General features: G+C 48.9%; 1 protein-coding gene across 4 annotated transcripts; it reads right to left on the bottom strand.

Moving 5' to 3' along the window:
* Positions 1-321: 321 nt before the first annotated feature.
* On the bottom strand, positions 322-19,337 carry dnpep (aspartyl aminopeptidase). Of its 4 annotated transcripts, none has more exons than XM_031892632.1 (15): positions 19,242-19,337; positions 15,784-15,874; positions 14,814-14,902; positions 14,454-14,567; positions 14,227-14,352; positions 13,866-13,990; positions 13,663-13,759; positions 13,052-13,159; positions 12,227-12,304; positions 8,463-8,546; positions 7,380-7,540; positions 7,240-7,279; positions 6,426-6,527; positions 5,748-5,915; positions 322-508 (listed from the first exon to the last, which is right to left on the bottom strand). In XM_031892632.1, exons 1-15 carry the CDS (start codon positions 19,317-19,319, stop codon positions 458-460), a joined length of 1,512 nt encoding a protein of 503 aa, XP_031748492.1. In that variant the 5' UTR covers positions 19,320-19,337; the 3' UTR covers positions 322-457.
* Between the last annotated feature and the right edge of the window lie 585 nt (positions 19,338-19,922).

The raw sequence follows: 19,922 nt of genomic DNA, 5'->3' as shown, positions 1-19,922 counted from the left end.
ATCTTAACCAGGGGTCCCTGCTGTCTACAAATAGGGGGTCGTGCCCTGGGGCCCATAGAGCAGAAGCAGCTCTAAGTAGGAAAAGTGGGTGCAGAAGAGGCGGCAGCATTACCCTTTATATAAATGCAATTTCCAACCTGCAGGCCATTAAGCTATTGGCTAAGTATTACTCCCAGCACTCACCGACAGTTCAGGGGCCACAGGCTATCAATAATGGGGCCGCACGTATTTACTCCAACCCCCCCCCCCACCTTATCTGCTGGGGGGCCACATGTTTACCTGTAACTCTCACCTGCAAACCAATCAGAGCAGCACAAGATGGAAATTTACAGAACATTTTTTTTTTATTATAAGGATGCTGGTGCTGCATGCCTTCAGACAAGCCCCGCCCACCAAGTGCCAGGGATCATTGGGATTGGTGGAAGGCTCAGTAAAAAGTGCTGTGATTAAAGGGGTGTCAGTCTACCAACAAGTTGCCGTTCACCGCGGGATACTGTTCAAAGAAAGCCTGGAAAAAAAAAACACACAACATGTTTATTATTTATTTAATTTAGGTTTTCTTTTTTGCCCCATTGCGAATAAAATCCCAAAATACTGAAAACAATGTAGCCGATGTCAGTTCTCACCCTGATCTGCTTCACTGTTTCGGGAGTTAGAACAAGCACAGAATATATATATATTATATTGGCTGCTTAGCATTATTGTCTTGGGTTTAGTTCCCCTTTAAAGTGACTGTATGAGAAAACAAGGCTTGCGTGTCAGGGCCATACGTAGGTGATGGGCACAGAGGGCTGAGTGCAGGCGAGTGGGTTTAGAGCCAAGCGATAAGAGTCACTTCAGAAGAGCAGAATAGTGGAGGCGGGCTTATGTAACCATAGTTACCATTATGCACTGCTATAGGCTGGCACGTGCTATAGCTCATTAGTGCGGCCCTGGAGTTGCCATAGCAACCACTAGTCTAACCTACTGATGTCTGCTGTTGCCACGGTAACCAACCACTGTCTTCAAGGCCACTGTAAGCTGCCATGGCAGTAGCCAATAAATAAAAGAGCACACAGGCACAATTAGTAACTCGCACAGACGATCCAATCAGGGGCCGGCGTGCAGAAAGAACGGCTGAATAGACAATGGGATGTACACACAGGCACGCAGCCTGGCCAAGCACGGGTATCTGCGCCCAGAGATCAAGCCTATAGCTGGACTGCAACTCCCAGAGTTCCCTGACAGCCTTTGGATGTGGGTGGGATGCTGGGAGTTTTAATGCATTCACAGGAAAAAGGCCAAGTCTAAATGAGGCTGAATTAAGTCTTTAGCTTATTCTTAAATTCATGGGTCACTTAAGTTTATAACAGGGAACCCTGAGTCTGAATCCCCCCTCAGCTCCCAAAATCCCCAACCGTCCGATTTCCCCTCAGCTCCCAAAATCCCCAACCGTCCGATTTCCCCTCAGCTCCCTAAATCCCCAACCGTCCGATTTCCCCTCAGCTCCCAAAATCCCCCAACCGTCCGATTTCCCCTCAGCTCCCTAAATCCCCAACCGTCCGATTTCCCCTCAGCTCCCTAAATCCCCAACCGTCCGATTTCCCCTCAGCTCCCAAAATCCCCAACCGTCCGATTTCCCCTCAGCTCCCAAAATCCCCAACCGTCCGATTTCCTCTCAGCTCCCTAAATCCCCAACCGTCCGATTTCCCCTCAGCTCCCTAAATCCCCAACCGTCCGATTTCCCCTCAGCTCCCTAAATCCCCAACCGTCCGATTTCCCCTCAGCTCCCTAAATCCCCAACCGTCCGATTTCCCCTCAGCTCCCTAAATCCCCAACCGTCCGATTTCCCCTCAGCTCCCTAAATCCCCAGCCGCCCGATTTCCCCTCAGCTCCCTAAATCCCCAACCGTCCGATTTCCCCTCAGCTCCCTAAATCCCCAACCGTCCGATTTCCCCTCAGCTCCCTAAATCCCCAGCCGCCCGATTTCCCCTCAGCTCCCTAAATCCTTAACCGTCCGATTTCCCCTCAGCTCCCTAAATCCTCAACCGTCCGATTTCCCCTCAGCTCCCTAAATCCCCAACCGTCCGATTTCCCCTCAGCTCCCTAAATCCCCAACCGTCCGATTTCCCCTCAGCTCCCTAAATCCCCAACCGTCCGATTTCCCCTCAGCTCCCTAAATCCCCAACCGTCCGATTTCCCCTCAGCTCCCTAAATCCCCAGCCGCCCGATTTCCCCTCAGCTCCCTAAATCCTTAACCGTCCGATTTCCCCTCAGCTCCCTAAATCCTCAACCGTCCGATTTCCCCTCAGCTCCCTAAATCCCCAACCGTCCGATTTCCCCTCAGCTCCCTAAATCCCCAACCGTCCGATTTCCCCTCAGCTCCCTAAATCCCCAACCGTCCGATTTCCCCTCAGCTCCCTAAATCCCCAACCGTCCGATTTCCCCTCAGCTCCCTAAATCCCCAACCGTCCGATTTCCCCTCAGCTCCCTAAATCCCCAACCGTCCGATTTCCCCTCAGCTCCCTAAATCCCCAACCGTCCGATTTCCTCTCAGCTCCCTAAATCCCCAACCGTCCGATTTCCCCTCAGCTCCCTAAATCCCCAACCGTCCGATTTCCCCTCAGCTCCCTAAATCCCCAACCGTCCGATTTCCCCTCAGCTCCCTAAATCCCCAACCGTCCGATTTCCCCTCAGCTCCCTAAATCCCCAACCGTCCGATTTCCCCTCAGCTCCCTAAATCCCCAGCCGCCCGATTTCCCCTCAGCTCCCTAAATCCTTAACCATCCGATTTCCCCTCAGCTCCCTAAATCCTCAACCGTCCGATTTCCCCTCAGCTCCCTAAATCCCCAACCGTCCGATTTCCCCTCTGCTCCCTAAATCCTCAACCGTCCGATTTACCCTCAGCTCCCTAAATCCCCAACCGTCCGATTTCCCCTCAGCTCCCTAAATCCTCAACCGTCCGATTTCCCCTCAGCTCCCTAAATCCTCAACCGTCCGATTTCCCCTCAGCTCCCTAAATCCCCAACCGTCCGATTTCCCCTCAGCTCCCTAAATCCCCAACCGTCCGATTTCCCCTCAGCTCCCTAAATCCCCAACCGTCCGATTTCCCCTCAGCTCCCTAAATCCCCAGCCGCCCGATTTCCCCTCAGCTCCCTAAATCCTTAACCATCCGATTTCCCCTCAGCTCCCTAAATCCCCAACCGTCCGATTTCCCCTCAGCTCCCTAAATCCTCAACCGTCCGATTTCCCCTCAGCTCCCTAAATCCTCAACCGTCCGATTTCCCCTCAGCTCCCTAAATCCCCAACCGTCCGATTTCCCCTCAGCTCCCTAAATCCCCAACCGTCCGATTTCCCCTCAGCTCCCTAAATCCCCAACCGTCCGATTTCCCCTCAGCTCCCTAAATCCCCAGCCGCCCGATTTCCCCTCAGCTCCCTAAATCCTCAACCATCCGATTTCCCCTCAGCTCCCTAAATCCTCAACCGTCCGATTTCCCCTCAGCTCCCTAAATCCCCAACCGTCCGATTTCCCCTCAGCTCCCTAAATCCTCAACCGTCCGATTTCCCCTCAGCTCCCTAAATCCTCAACCGTCCGATTTCCCCTCAGCTCCCTAAATCCCCAACCGTCCGATTTCCCCTCAGCTCCCTAAATCCCCAACCGTCCGATTTCCCCTCAGCTCCCTAAATCCCCAACCGTCCGATTTCCCCTCAGCTCCCTAAATCCCCAACCGTCCGATTTCCCCTCAGCTCCCTAAATCCCCAACCGTCCGATTTCCCCTCAGCTCCCTAAATCCTCAACCGTCCGATTTCCCCTCAGCTCCCTAAATCCTCAACCGTCCGATTTCCCCTCAGCTCCCTAAATCCCCAACCGTCCGATTTCCCCTCAGCTCCCTAAATCCCCAACCGTCCGATTTCCCCTCAGCTCCCTAAATCCCCAGCCGCCCGATTTCCCCTCAGCTCCCTAAATCCTTAACCGTCCGATTTCCCCTCAGCTCCCTAAATCCTCAACCGTCCGATTTCCCCTCAGCTCCCTAAATCCCCAACCGTCCGATTTCCCCTCAGCTCCCTAAATCCCCAACCGTCCGATTTCCCCTCAGCTCCCTAAATCCCCAACCGTCCGATTTCCCCTCAGCTCCCTAAATCCCTAACCGTCCGATTTCCCCTCAGCTCCCTAATTCCCCAACCGTCCGATTTCCCCTCAGCTTCCTAAATCCTTAACCATCCGATTTCCCCTCAGCTCCCTAAATCCCTAACCGTCCGATTTCCCCTCAGCTCCCTAAATCCTTAAGCATCCGATTTCCCCTCAGCTCCCTAAATCCCCAACCGTCCGATTTCCCCTCAGCTCCCTAAATCCCCAACCGTCCGATTTCCCCTCAGCTCCCTAAATCCTCAACCGTCCGATTTCCCCTCAGCTCCCTAAATCCCCAACCGTCCGATTTCCCCTCAGCTCCCTAAATCCTTAACCATCCGATTTCCCCTCAGCTCCCTAAATCCCCAACCGTCCGATTTCCCCTCTGCTCCCTAAATCCCCAACCGTCCGATTTACCCTCAGCTCCCTAAATCCCCAACCGTCCGATTTCCCCTCAGCTCCCTAAATCCTCAACCGTCCGATTTCCCCTCAGCTCCCTAAATCCTCAACCGTCCGATTTCCCCTCAGCTCCCTAAATCCTTAACCGTCCGATTTCCCCTCAGCTCCCTAAATCCCCAACCGTCCGATTTCCCCTCAGCTCCCTAAATCCTCAGCCGCCCAATTTCCCATCAGCTCCCTAAATCCTCAACCGTCCGATTTCCCCTCAGCTCCCTAAATCCTCAGCCGCCCAATTTCCCATCAGCTCCCTAAATCCCCAACCGTCCGATTTCCCCTCAGCTCCCTAAATCCTCAGCTGCCCGATTTCCCCTCTGCTCCCTAAATCCCCAACCGTCCGATTTCCCCTCTGCTCCCTAAATCTGCACAGGGGTCACCGAGACCCCAAATACTCAGACTTGGGTTTGCTTTCTAACTCCGTTGCCCAAGTCCTTGAGTGAGTTATTGAGCTCGATTCCCCATTGGCTCCCGATATTCTCTTCCCTGAAGCAGTGACCTATAAACCAGGGTACTTGTATGTTATGAGAACCAGCAGTGCAGTCTCCCTGGGTGGAAGGGTTTATGGAGCTGCCGCTGATAAGGACAAAGGATGAGGAGGGATAATCTGGTAAAACAGAAGGCACTTTCCGTGCTCTGACACAGATCAACCCAACGATCAATCAATCCGTGATCAACACCTCCCAGTTTTCCCAGCCAGCCTATGGTTATCAAGAAAGTCTATGGTTACGGCTGGCTGAGGATTCTGGGAGATTTAGCTCAGAGACAGTGAGATTTAAACTGATCTGTTATCCCACTGCAAGATCTCTGGCTGGAGAGAATACATCCAATGGCAATGAGATGAGGCAGTAGTGTAACCCCCAGCTGGGGGAATGAAGGATTTCCTTTCTACTGAAACATATTTATGGGATTTGAGGGCATTGCTTTTTGATATTGAGTTAAGACTTGAAATTAAAGGTCAACAAAGTAGTTGATAGAGTAAAACAATTTAATTGCCCTTTTCCCAAACCGTAAAATGCTAGTTGTCCTTTCCGTTTTCTTCTGGACTGTACCAAGTTCCTTCAGATGGGGGAGGGGGAAACATCTGAGCTTGGTACTGTTATTAATACAGTAAATATTGCTTCATTGGCAATAGTATAACCCTGAAAATGCCCCATACTCATAGCCCCATGTGTTATGTTCTTACCTGGAACAAGGTGGAGGTCTGCAGGACCCCGGAGGTGCAGCACATCTCCCGCACTGAGTGCATGGCCAGCTGGGGGCAGCCCAGGTCCAGTACCCGCAGGCCCAGCTTGCACGCCAGGATGGGCCCAATGGTGGTACCGCAGGGCGCGTCATTTCTCACCATGAATTCCTGGGGAACAAGAGCCACAGTGCGAAACGCCCAAGTCAGAAACACGATGGCAATAAATTCCCGGTTCGGCCATAACATTCTACATGAAACTGAAGCCAATAAATGTTTTAAAGGGAAATAGGAACCTTTAAATTGCAGGATTTACAGCCCCGTTATTCCTCATAAATATGTTCAATAAAATGTAACTATAAGTTATCCCGCCCGGGGGAATATTAATAGCACGGGCTGCCTGGGCACTTCCACATTCTCTAATGAAACAGCGCCCTCTGGTGACCCACATAGTCATGCAAAATGCTGGAAAGGTTGCTTTTCTGGCCATTAAGTCCCCAGAATGGAGCTGGATTACAAATCCCACAATCACCCAACACATTATCAAGGTACAAGCATGTTGGGAGTTGTAGTCCAGCAACACTTGGGGAGCCGACATTAGGAAACAGCTGTTTCTATTACAAACGTAGATTCCTAGGTAGCCCAATATAATTACCCCACTAATTGGCCCCTAGACATTACCTGAAGGGGGACCCCGACGCGCCCAGCAATCTCTCGGAGCACAGCCTCAGTCACTGCCGTAGAGGCGTAGCGCTGATTGCTGTTCACTTTGATGACCGGACCCTGAGGAAAAGAACATTTGTCAGATACAAGAGGTAATTGATAGATACAAGATAGGGAAAATACAGGGCTGCTATTGGGGAGGGGGTGATTTAGGCAGGGGTGGCACTTATGGGCCCCCAGGGTAGAAAAAAGGCAGAGAGATAGACAGGAAGAGCATCCAATAGCATTGGCTGGGTGTGACTGGGCTAGTAAGGAGGTGTGGTCATGCATGGAGGTGTGGTCATGCAGGGGCCACATTTTGCTTGTTGACAGGGCCCTTTGGCCCAGGGGCCAGATGACCAATGGACTAATTGTTATAGAATGACCCGTTCTTAGCAACTTTTCAGTTGGTCTTTATTTGCTATAGTTTTTGAGTTATTCACCTTCTTCTTCTGACTCAACATTCAAATGGGGGTCACTGACCCCGGCAGCAAAAAAAACCTATTGCTCTGTGAGGCTACAACTTTATTGTTATTATTACTTTTTATTCATTATCCTTCTATTCAACTTCCAGACCACTGCATGGTTGCTAGGGTAAGTTTGAACCCTAGCAATTAAGATAGCTGCTGATCCCTTTACAGCAGGTAAAGAAAGGGAGAGATGAGACAGTGTCTGTATCACTATTGCCCCCCACTTGCTCCGGAAATATACACTTAACATGGGGGTGCGACAGAGGAAAGACTTTGGGTGGGGGTGGGGTATATAGAGCACATGGGGGAGAAATCAGTCCCACCTTATGGAAGAGCGGCCTGTGGTTCTCTTCATGTTTATCCCTGTAGAACAAATAGGTTAATGCACAGAACCACTGGCACCGAGTACAAAGCACTACTTTACCCCCCTAGCGCGTGGGCACGGCGCCCCCTCAGCACTTACATGTAGTTGGGGTGCACCGCGTGAGCCATATCGGCGCTGATCATAAACGACTTGGGCACAGACTCCTCAAAGGCGGTGAGATTATGTTGTGTGCAGGAGATACGGCGCAGAATCAACTCCGTCAGCAGAGACTCCGCCCCCTGGGCACTCCCAGAGCCCACCTGGGGGGGGCACAATACAGTCACCATCATACAAACTGTGTGTGTGCAGAACTGAGGTTTATAGCCATATACTGTACACTTCTAAGTGCTCTGACAAATATGGACTATTTTCAGGGGGCGGCGGGTTATGGCATCCAAGGAGGGCACACTAGGGGCCGTAATAATCTCATGGGGCGGCCACATCTGCCACATGGGTGGGGCCTATAGCTGCTCAACCCTGAAGTAGATGCCTGCTGATTGTAGGCCATTGTGGCTTCTGGCTGTTGGTCACATGGTGCATAAAAGGGATTTCATCAAACTGTAAATGATATCCTTATAAACGCCGCTTAGTGATGTCATCAGTTATAATCGGAGCTCAGTGATAAGTAATTTGTGTCACATGACTCACTGAAACGTGTATATTATAATAAATAAAGTACCCCCTGTTGTAAAATATGAAGATATTAGAAGTCACCTGTATGGTCATGGAACACCTCAGTGACTTATAATATCCCTATATTCTACAATAGGGGGTACAAAATATATATATATTATTTTTGTATAACAAACATATATATATATATATATTAGATATACACACACATCTACAGAAATATTGTTGCTACCATCTAAGCACTGCACACCCTGACCGGCTGCACCCATATGATGGATTACATTCCTATATTAGGGATTATTGACTAGGGAGAGACGTGCTACAATTCCGTTAGACACCACTTGAAGGCGCCCATGGCATTACTGATCATGTGATGCTGTCTGTGGTGGAATTACCCCTCTGTATATACATGTGGTATCTTCCTGATCAGCAGCACTGCTTTAATATTATCAGAGATGGTCCGCATATGTCTCGCCCCCGGGGGTGTGGCTACCCGAGCATCACCCCTGCAGGCTATTGGCCTGTTCCTCCCCCCAGAGAGGGACTTACCTCTTCATTGTCATACAAGGTGATCATCCTGACATTGGGGTCACTGGCGAGAGAGCTTGGGGATTCACAGGAACCCAGCAGAGCCTAAGGGAGACAGGGAGAGGGGTTAAATGATGCACAGGGAGAGATCAAGGCCAAGGGGCAGAAGTGGCTAACATGGGGCATTTCATAAATAAGCCTCTGACATATCCAAACCTGCAGCCGCCCAACCTTTTAACTACAACTCCCAGCATTCTCAGAGAATGAAGGTTGTAAGTTTAAAAGCTGCCGCAGTGCCATAGGCGCAGGCTGAAAAGTCAAATCGTGGTGATTGGGACACGCAGCCACGGCAGCCAATGTGTCTCCTACACAGACGGCAATAACAACAGGCGGCAGCAACAAAATATATAATGAAATATTTACCATCTGCAATGTATTTTAAAGGGTAAGTCCTCTGAAACCTAGGCTCATTTATTAGATCCATTAGGAGCCACTCCCAGGGTGGGCAAGTGAACCTAATGTCCCCCAGTCAGATCCAAGGACAAACCTAGGGCTGCTCTCCTTCCCATAGTGAATCAGGGACCTCCACCAAGCCAATCTAATCTAATACCAAGAGTATCTAGAAGTATTTACTGGGGGCAGATTGAACTCTGTACTTTCTGGGCTGCTCTCTTCCCCGTGGTCAGGAAGAGCCAAACACGCACACTTCTTTTGGGGTGGTTTGAAGCACCCAATTGGATTTAATGACCTAGGTTAACTTTTAGTATGTTATAGAATGGTCTATTCTTAGCAACTTTTCAATTGGTCTTAATTTTTTTTTATAGTTTTTTTTTTATATTTGCCTTCCACTTCTGTTGTTACTTTTTTATTACTCATCTTTCTATTTAGGCCCTCCTCTCTTCATTTTCCTGTCTCTCTTTCAATGCCTGGTTGCTAGGTCAAATTGGGCTCTAGCAACCAGATAGTTGCTGAAATTTCAAACTGGAGAGCTACTGAACAAAAAGCTAAACAATTCTAAACCACAAATTAAAAAAATAATATACTATATACTATTTAAAGAAGAACAACCCCTTTCAAGTGAAAAATAAATCTACACCCATTGCCTTCCTTGGGTGGCGCTTAACACTTTCCTGCTTTCACATGAAATCCTGCCGGGGCTGCAAATCTCTAGGAAGCGAAGCTGTCAATTGCCGTTCCGCTCCATTCCGCCGTGTTCCATCTGAGGGCTGAAGGGTGATTGACAGCTACACTTGGCCAAAGAGCCCGCAGCGGCACAGATGCTGTGGGACGGGACCATCCATCATTCCCTGGCGCTGTCGCTAAGCTCTCCTCGCTGCGGTGGGCAGAATGAATAAAGAGGCCTCTGTCCCTTTAAGACTTACTGCGCTATTTAGTAAGAAGCTGCCGTGGGGCATCAGTGCGCATCTACTCCCAAATACTCGCCCTGCGCTGTTCTTTACATGGGAATATTAAACATTTGTAAGAACCCAAATCTGTTTATTCTCATCCCTTTAGAGATCACCCCCCCCTTGAAATACCAACAAGCCCTAATATTCAGCTTCTGCCTCTCTGTGCTGCCCCAGTCGGGCGCCCAACATAAGCAGGAGAAATGGTACAACGTGGTTACATACGGGGGCACAGTCAGTGCAGGATTTGGCCGCTGTGAGCCCTAGTGGCTTTTTTTCTAACCCTGAAATCAGATGATTCTACCTGGCCATGGTACATTAGATTAACTATAATAAGGCAACGGGGCGGGGCTTACCTGGCCATGGTACATTAGATTAACTATAATAAGGCAACAGGGCGGGGCTTACCTGGCCATGGTACATTAGATTAACTATAATAAGGCAACAGGGCGGGGCTTACCTGGCCATGGTACATTAGATTAACTATAATAAGGCAACAGGGCGGGGCTTACCTGGCCATGGTACATTTGATTAACTATAATAAGGCAACGGGGCGGGGCTTACCTGGCCATGGTACATTAGATTAACTATAATAAGGCAACAGGGCGGGGCTTACCTGGCCATGGTACATTAGATTAACTATAATAAAGCAACAGGGCGGGGCTTACCTGGCCATGGTACATTAGATTAGCTACAATAAAGCAACGGGGCGGGGCTTACCTGGCCATGGTACATTAGATTAACTATAATAAGGCAACGGGGCGGGGCTTACCTGGCCATGGTACATTAGATTAACTATAATAAGGCAACGGGGCGGGGCTTACCTGGCCATGGTACATTAGATTAGCTACAATAAGGCAACAGGGCGGGGCTTACCTGGCCATGGTACATTAGATTAGCTACAATAAGGCAACAGGGTGGGGCTTACCTGGCCATGGTACATTAGATTAGCTACAATAAGGCAACAGGGTGGGGCTTACCTGGCCATGGTACATTAGATTAGCTACAATAAAGCAACGGGGCGGGGCTTACCTGGCCATGGTACATTAGATTAGCTACAATAAAGCAACGGGGCGGGGCTTACCTGGCCATGGAACATTAGATTAGCTACAATAAGGCAACAGGGCGGGGCTTACCTGGCCATGGAACATTAGATTAGCTACAATAAGGCAACAGGGCGGGGCTTACCTGGCCATGGTACATTAGATTAGCTACAATAAAGCAACGGGGCGGGGTTTACCTGGCCATGGTACATTAGATTACCTACAATAAGGCAACGGGGCGGGGCTTACCTGGCCATGGTACATTAGATTACCTACAATAAGGCCACCATATTGGCCATTGACCTTTAACCCAACTGGCTTTCTGGTGAGCTTTATAAGGGAGTGTATGTGTGTGCAAAATGCCCGACTGCCACAGATATTGGTCGGGTAGGCCTGTCAGGGTCCCTTACATGGGCAGATAAGCTTCTGAATCAGTCTAAAGGACCTATATCTGCCCATGTATGGCCACCTGTAGATCTATTGTGGGCGACTAACACACTCTGTGGATCCTTAGCCTTAGGGTATTTACTGACCAGACCCCGCCTACAGATTGTTGTGGCTCATTAGAGTTTATCAGTACAGAACAGGTTCTAGAAATGTGAAATACGTAGCTACGGACTTGTTCATTGGCTGTGGCACATACTGTACCCACCAGAGACCCTTCTTTTATTTGCTACATCTGATCACCTTACTGGATATTACAGATCAGGTCACCTGGGATTGGGAGGGGGATGTTGGGAGCTGTAGTTCTGTGATAAGACATAATTCCCTATCCAGCTACTGCCCTGTTACATTATTTCCATGCAGGCACTATTATGTACAGTCACAGACTGGCACACATATACACAAGGCAGCTCAGTGTAGATGACAGCACACAGTCTGGCACAGGATAACCCAATAACAGCAGCAATTACCCTGTAATTAGATCTACAAATGGAGATTATGCTGCAAGAGCAAAACAGCTCAGGAGACAATGGGGGAGAGTATTAATCCCAGCCTGTTACTTTCCCCTCTGCAAAGTCACAAACATATGAATAGTATTACATTAACTTGTAGTTTGCTGGAGCCCAGAGCCCCCCTGTGGTCATGCAGTGAACTGCACTGGCGTTGCCCCATAATAGATGCTTGTCTGTGCAGCCTCTCAGATATCAGAAGCAGAGTAAGTCAGTTTGGGCGAGACAAGCCCTGATTTTCAACTGCTAGGAGCAAAACAGACCCATCCTGCTATAACAAAGTCCTTTTTTTCAGTGTTCATGAGCTCTGTACAAACAATCCCCCCCTGCACAAAAAAAAACAAAACATTTGTGTAGCTGCAGAGAATGCGGATGTCGCTCACCTGTAGAGCACAGTAGCAGCTGTGCAGATTATCCAAGCGGGGCCCAAAAATGAACTCTTCGTAGGCACCTCCCAGGGTCTGGCAACAGAAACAGCACACTTATTAGCTCTGGCTATTAGAGCAGTAAGAAAGCAACGTTTTCATTATTAAGGTGAATTTTATAATATAGTTCACAGAACAGTTTGCCCAGGTCAGGCAGTATGTATATATGTATATATGTATGTAATGTATGCATACACTTTGAAAAAGGCTAGATTGCTAGTGGAAACGCTGGTCCATCTGAAATAAAGCCCCTTGTATATTTTTTTGCGGTTTGCCTTTTTGGTTTATGTATGTGTATATGTATGTCTATCTCTGTATCTAACCATAGGAGCAGATTTATAATGAAGCACCTATATTAGTAAGGAATCTACTGAATATTTTGGACAAGAGGAGTCCATAGGCATTAGCCATATTAGCAACCTCCTGCTGTGAAACCAAAGCAAATCAACCCCTAGTACCGAAGTTGGATCCTTCCTGCTCCTGAGCTGCTCTCTTAAGTTCCCCATACACGGGCCGATAGTAGCTGCAGATATCAGTCCCTTAGACCGATTCGGCAGCTAATCGGCCCGTGTATGGGCACTAACGACGGGCCTGCCCGACCGATATCTGACCTGAAATCGGGCAGTGACTAATATAATGGGAAACAACCCATGCCACCCATGGGAAAGAGAGCAGCCCAGGATTCAGAAGTACAGAGAATAAGTACCCAAGAAAGTAGGGAATCTGCCATTGGTTTCACTGCAAGTCACATTTCCCAGAATGCCGTTTGTGGGTTCAACTTACTGCAGGTTGGGTGTCGGTCAGACAGAGCTCCATCTCCAGTATTTGCTCAGGTTTGACTCCTAGTTTGTCGCACAGGAGGGTCAGAAGCAAAGGGTGGTGCCTTTCGGCCTATGGGGCACAAACGGGGGTAGGTATGAGAGTATACAGTGTAATTCTGCATCCTGGCATAGTAACAATCACACCACCCACGTCTGTATATTAAACGGATCCCATACATTTACTCACCTCAATTACAGGGTAATGATATATAGGTCTAACAGCTCATAATAACATTTACTGATGACATGGCTGAGAGAAAACATCTGATTTGGTATAATATCCCAGCTGACTTCCTCCCATGCCCACTAGCAAATTAATTGGCTGCACACAGGATCTGCTGATAGGTAGTTACACCACTGATTTGATTGGTTGCTATGGGTTACTAGACCTGGTGCAATCTTTGTGCCTTCCTATATCCCCCCTTATTCTCTCTCCTCCGCCGCTAAAGGCCTATGGCGCACAGAGCTTTGCCACGGTCAGAGTGCCCCACCCGCTAGTCACCATCTCCCATAGGGAAAGTGCTGCCTGAAGGTGACACAGTGGTGACATTATGGCCACTGCCTTGGACTCACGACATTGTTGCCCCCTGGCGCAGAGGGGCATGAGATTCCTGAATCCAAGGTCTCCTTTTCCAGACTTTCCTGTACTGAAGATGCAAGGATAGGAATCCTGCAAAACATGGGAGAGAGGGGTGAGAAGGGGAGGGGAAAGGGGGGGGCACAGAAGGTCCAACAGTGTCGGATCAGGGAATTACTGACTGTACAGATCTACTTACAGCTGCTGCTCGGTGTTGGGTCCGAAGCTTTCATTGACAGTCCTCTGCAGGTGAATGGCCAGGTGTGGGATCCTCAGAATGGGCCGGTCTATATGTACCAGGCGGTGCTGCAGATGGTGCCCGTCCTGAGACAGAGGAACAAAGGGCTGTAGGGAAACCTCATTGCAATTGCCCCTGTAGCTTTCCCAGCTTGGCTACTGCAACATTTACGGCAGTTTAACGCCAAGTAGAAAGCCTCTCATTGCCAGGGGCTACCAACTGAAATGCACAGGCATTGGCTTGTGTATAGGCCTGGCACAATCCCTTCCCAAACAGATGGGGGAAGCCTTGGCATCCCAAGCTGTGCCACTCAGGGCATTACCTTCAGAATGACTCTCCCTGCCACAGTCAGGTCCCGATCAAACCATGTGCTCCAGATTCCTCCTCCGTAGCACTCAACGCCGACCTGCAAGTACCCGCATTGGCCCCGGCGGGAACGGCGCTTTACCTGTAACCACCCGGCAGGGCAAGTAGGGAAATATATGATCGAGAACAGGCAGAACAATGGGGCAGATGGGAGACACTGGGGAGGATAGGGATGGGCCTTACCCTTAGACATGGGCTGTCCGTATGGGCTCCGATCATGGTGAATCCATTCCCCTGCTGGTAATGGCCGCCCACCGCAAATGCCACCAATGTGGAGTAATTTCGGGTCACAAAGTACTATGTATGAAAACATGAGGTTTAGTAGAACCGTTTCAGCTTAGAATCATTAAACAGGAAGGAACAATTGCAGATATGTCAGTTGATATTAATCTGATTACAAAACAGTCACGACTATGGCAGCTCCAACCCATGCAGTTATACGTAGAGAAGAGAAAAGTTCTGTACACACAGCAGTGCACTGTCTATGGGAATCTATATGGCAGCTCTCACCCCATGTAAATACAAATATGGCATGTCTCCTACCTTGTGGTTGGGTTTAATGTCCCAGTGTTCTGCTTCCTTTAGCTCCAAGAAGCCGGCCTGTAGGAGGCGAGACTTACACTCCTCGACCACTGTAATACAGGGAGAGAAGCCACACAGAGATGGTTACTGCCTGCGCTGGCCAGATGGGGATCCAATAGCCGAGCACTTTATACAGACATTAAATGAGAATCAGGGGCCCCACCACTCTCCGACTGATTTTTATTATATGTTGCAACAGATAATTACTCCGGAGTTCCCATGACTTACCATTATATATATATATATATATATATATATATATATATATATATATATATATAGGAAACAGATTTATATAGAGGGAGTGTTATAATGATATATAAGGTATAGAGCAGAATATATACGGTATAGAGTGGGTTAGATATATATTTGGTATAGAGTGTGTTTATAAGAGATACAGAGTACGGCATTTTGCCGAGGGGAATAACCAGACGCAGCACATTCCGTATCTCACACACAGGTATCAGGTTGGTATAACGCACCTTGTACAGCAGCAGTAGGGGAGGGCAAAGAGCAGGGTCAGGCAGGGCGGGCAGAGAGTAGGTGCCATTCCCACAAACCCTCTGTCTGTGTCACAGTATGAACCCACTCTGCTCTGCTAGATCTGTTGGCCACTCACTAGTAGGTGCTACCCGACGGCTGTGAGTAGTGAGTTACTTACCTTGTTACACACAGACTGGCTTTGTGCATCTGGGGCTCAGGCACCTACCCCTGTCCCCTACCTATGTACCACTGTTATGGCTGAGTTAGCCAGTTGGCTAGAGATGGAGCAGACTTTACCTGCACGCCCGGCTGAGGGGCACAATGCCAGCTCCCCAATGTGCGGTGCCAGGACTATTCTCACAGTAAAAGTGAAAGTGAGCAGATGTGTTGGCACAGATTGTCGGTAACGCAGAGAGCGGCGAGTCCCTGGGCTGTGGGATTCTCTTACCGTGATAGGGAGAGACGCCGCGGTTCAGGAACTTGATAAACTCTTTGGCTGCAGTTTGTGCCGCGTCCCGTGTCCCCTTCATTGCGGCTGCCTGTGTCACCAGGGAAGGGAGATATAAGCGCCACGGCCCGGCAATCAGTGCCACACACACGCCTCCCCCAAGTAGCAGTCTCAGCACTTATTTATACAACTGCTGATAAGATACAAACTGCCAGTTCTGCAGCCTATAATAAATATACCCCCCCACAATGCATTGCAAAGCTTATTATACCCCCCATAACCCACAATACCCCCACAATGCATTGCAAAGCTTATTATACCCCCCATAACCCACAATACCCCCACAATGCATTGCAAAGCTTATTATACCCCCCATAACCCACAATACCCCCACAATGCATTGCAAAGCTTATTATACCCCCCATAACCCACAATACCCCCACAATGCATTGCAAAGCTTATTATACCCCCATAGTCCACAATACCCCCACAATGCATTGCAAAGCTTATTATACCCCCCATAGCCCACAATACCCCCACAATGCATTGCAAAGCTTATTATACCCCCCATAGCCCACAATACCCCCACAATGCATTGCAAAGCTTATTATACCCCCATAGCCCACAATACCCCCACAATGCATTGCAATGCTTATTATACCCCCATAGCCCACAATACCCCCACAATGCATTGCAATGCTTATTATACCCCCATAGCCCACAATACCTTGCAATGCATTGCAAAGCTTATTATACCCCCCCATAGCCCACAATACCCCCACAATGCATTGCAAAGCTTATTATACCCCCATAGCCCACAATACCCCCACAATGCATTGCAAAGCTTATTATACTCCCATAGCCCACAATACCCCCACAATGCATTGCAAAGCTTATTATACCCCCATAGCCCACAATACCCCCACAATGCATTGCAAAGCTTATTATACCCCCCATAGCCCACAATACCCCCACAATGCATTGCAAAGCTTATTATACCCCCATAGCCCACAATACCCCCACAATGCATTGCAATGCTTATTATACCCCCATAGCCCACAATACCTTGCAATGCATTGCAAAGCTTATTATACCCCCCCATAGCCCACAATACCCCCACAATGCATTGCAAAGCTTATTATACCCCCATAGCCCACAATACCCCCACAATGCATTGCAAAGCTTATTATACTCCCATAGCCCACAATACCCCCACAATGCATTGCAAAGCTTATTATACCCCCATAGCCCACAATACCCCCACAATGCATTGCAAAGCTTATTATACCCCCCATAGCCCACAATACCCCCACAATGCATTGCAAAGCTTATTATACCCCCATAGCCCACAATACCCCCACAATGCATTGCAAAGCTTATTATACCCCCATAGCCCACAATACCCCCACAATGCATTGCAAAGCTTATTATACCCCCCATAGCCCACAATACCCCCACAATGCATTGCAATGCTTATTATACCCCCATAGCCCACAATACCCCCACAATGCATTGCAAAGCTTATTATACCCCCCATAGCCCACAATGCATTGCAAAGCTTATTATACCCCCATAGCCCACAATACCCCCACAATGCTTTGCAAAGCTTATTATACCCCCCATAGCCCACAATACCCCCACAATGCATTGCAATGCTTATTATACCCCCATAGCCCACAATACCCCCACAATGCATTGCAAAGCTTATTATACCCCCCATAGCCCACAATACCCCCACAATGCATTGCAAAGCTTATTATACCCCCCATAGCCCACAATACCCCCACAATGCATTGCAAAGCTTATTATACCCCCATAGCCCACAATACCCCCACAATGCATTGCAATGCTTATTATACCCCCATAGCCCACAATACCCCCACAATGCATTGCACAGCCACTATGAAACCATACAATTTCCTGAGCCCCACAGGCTATAACAGTAACACTGAGAACTTCCACGACATACTAAACAGATTTCTATATCAGCGACGTCTGTGACTACAACTCCCAGCATGCCATGCTGACAGCCAGTAAGCGGCAGGGAGGTGCTGAGGAGCCCCGGGCGGCACAGTCATGTGACCCCATAGCGGAACCTACTCACCTGCATTGTTATTGTCTGTCTGTCTGTCTGTCTGTCTGTCCGACCGGCCGCTGCTTCCCCACTTCCTATACAGTCACTTGCACTGACTTTCCACCCAATAGAAACGCACACGCCGCTTGCTACTAATTTACTGCTACTCGGGGGCCCTCTAGCGGCTGGGAGGCTGCAATGCACCTCGGCGTTAAAGGGGAACTACTCCCAAAAAGTATTTTTTTTTTATATCCATCCATTCTCACTGGTTTTATAGTTATGTGAAAGAAAAACATTTTTATATTGAAATCAATATCTGTCTGTTTATGGTCTCTGTACTGCTGCTTCTGACTCTTGAAATAACATAGCAGAAGCCAGACAATTAATGCAGCTGGAGGAGAATGGTCTTTGCTACAGTGTTTCAGGGCCAGATAGGGATAAACAACTATTGCTTTCAATGGCATATACATTTACTAAGAAATAGAGTCCCTTCCCAGAGGCTATTATCCCACTGCTACTATAGGCACCATCTCTCCCTACTATACCTGCTATCCCACAGCCCCAGTCCCTTCCCAGGGGCTATTATCCCCCCACTGCTACTATAGGCACCATCTCTCCCTACTATACCTGCTATCCCACAGCCCCAGTCCCTTCCCAGAGGCTATTATCCCCCCACTGCTACTATAGGCACCATCTCTCCCTACTATACCTGCTATCCCACAGCCCCAGTCCCTTCCCAGAGGCTATTATCCCCCCACTGCTACTATAGGCACCATCTCTCCCTACTATACCTGCTATCCCACAGCCCCAGTCCCTTCCCAGAGGCTATTATCCCCCCACTGCTACTATAGGCACCATCTCTCCCTACTATACCTGCTATCCCACAGCCCCAGTCCCTTCCCAGAGGCTATTATCCCCCCACTGCTACTATAGGCACCATCTCTCCCTACTATACCTGCTATCCCACAGCCCCAGTCCCTTCCCAGAGGCTATTATCCCCCCCACTGCTACTATAGGCACTATCTCTCCCTACTATACCTGCTATCCCACAGCCCCAGTCCCTTCCCAGAGGCTATTATCCCCCCACTGCTACTATAGGCACCATCTCTCCCTACTATACCTGCTATCCCACAGCCCCAGTCCCTTCCCAGAGGCTATTATCCCACTGCTACTATAGGCACCATCTCTCCCTACTATACCTGCTATCCCACAGCCCCAGTCCCTTCCCAGAGGCTATTATATTATGACAGTTACCACCATTTTTGGGAAAAATACCAGTATTCCTATATTGCCTATATGTTGCCTATCCCAGATGATATATTACTATAACACAGACAGAATGTTGCACTATTGCAGGTAAAGGTGTAACAACCCAACGCTGTACCTGTAGATTAGAGTAGCCGCACTCCTCCCAGCCCCGTTTGCCCAGTCGGTGTTGCTTAACGCTTGCGCTCGCTGCCATCCCCACAGGACACTGGTCCCAGTCCCAGTCAGTGCTGAGTGTGTGCGGCTGGCAGAGCGCGCCAGGGTGTATATGTGTGCAGGCATGCATGGGTTAATGGGTGCTTCATGCTGGGCGGGGGGGTATGCTCACCAAAAAGGAGGGGGCTGTCAAGGATTAGAGGGGTGCAGCTAGGGACAAAACCAGCTGAGGCAAGCAGTACTGGACAAATAAGCTAATCATATAATGAATATATAAAGGGTGGCACCCAGTATGAACAGAGGGTGAGATAAAGCACTTGGCACAGATTCCCCATCACAGGGAATAGAGTTTATTTAATGTGACAATACAAGTGCCCTATAGACACGCCGCTGAGCATTAGTTGCCTGTGTCTGGGTGTAGCCTTATTACCGTCCCACCCAACACGCTCAATGGGTGCTAACCTGTAGGCTAATCAATGGGATCCCACAAAAACGTAGAAGGACTGGGAACCAAGTGGAATATTCCATTTTATTTGTTTGGGAGACTCTATAATAGATACTGCAGAAAGATCCACTATAGCACCCATCACTTACTAGGAGAGCATACAGTATGGCACCCAGTGGGAGCAGTAGGAAGCCCTCA

The sequence above is a fragment of the Xenopus tropicalis genome, chromosome 9 (genome assembly GCF_000004195.4).
Source record: "Xenopus tropicalis strain Nigerian chromosome 9, UCB_Xtro_10.0, whole genome shotgun sequence".
NCBI classification, from domain to species: domain Eukaryota; kingdom Metazoa; phylum Chordata; class Amphibia; order Anura; family Pipidae; genus Xenopus; species Xenopus tropicalis.
Note: the sequence above shows the minus strand (reverse complement) of the source record. Positions and strands in the feature narration are given on the sequence as shown.

Bases quoted from the DNA above. Each gene is read 5' to 3' on its own strand.
- dnpep (XM_031892632.1), bottom strand. From the start codon at position 19,319: ATGGCAGCGAGCGCAAGCGTTAAGCAACACCGACTGGGCAAACGGGGC. The intron at 14,353-14,453 runs GTAAGGCCCATC...GGGTGGTTACAG, and splicing joins CGGACAGCCCATGTCTAAGG to GTAAAGCGCCGTTCCCGCCG. The intron at 509-5,747 runs GTAAGAACATAA...TTTTTTTTCCAG, and splicing joins AGACCTCCACCTTGTTCCAG to GCTTTCTTTGAACAGTATCC.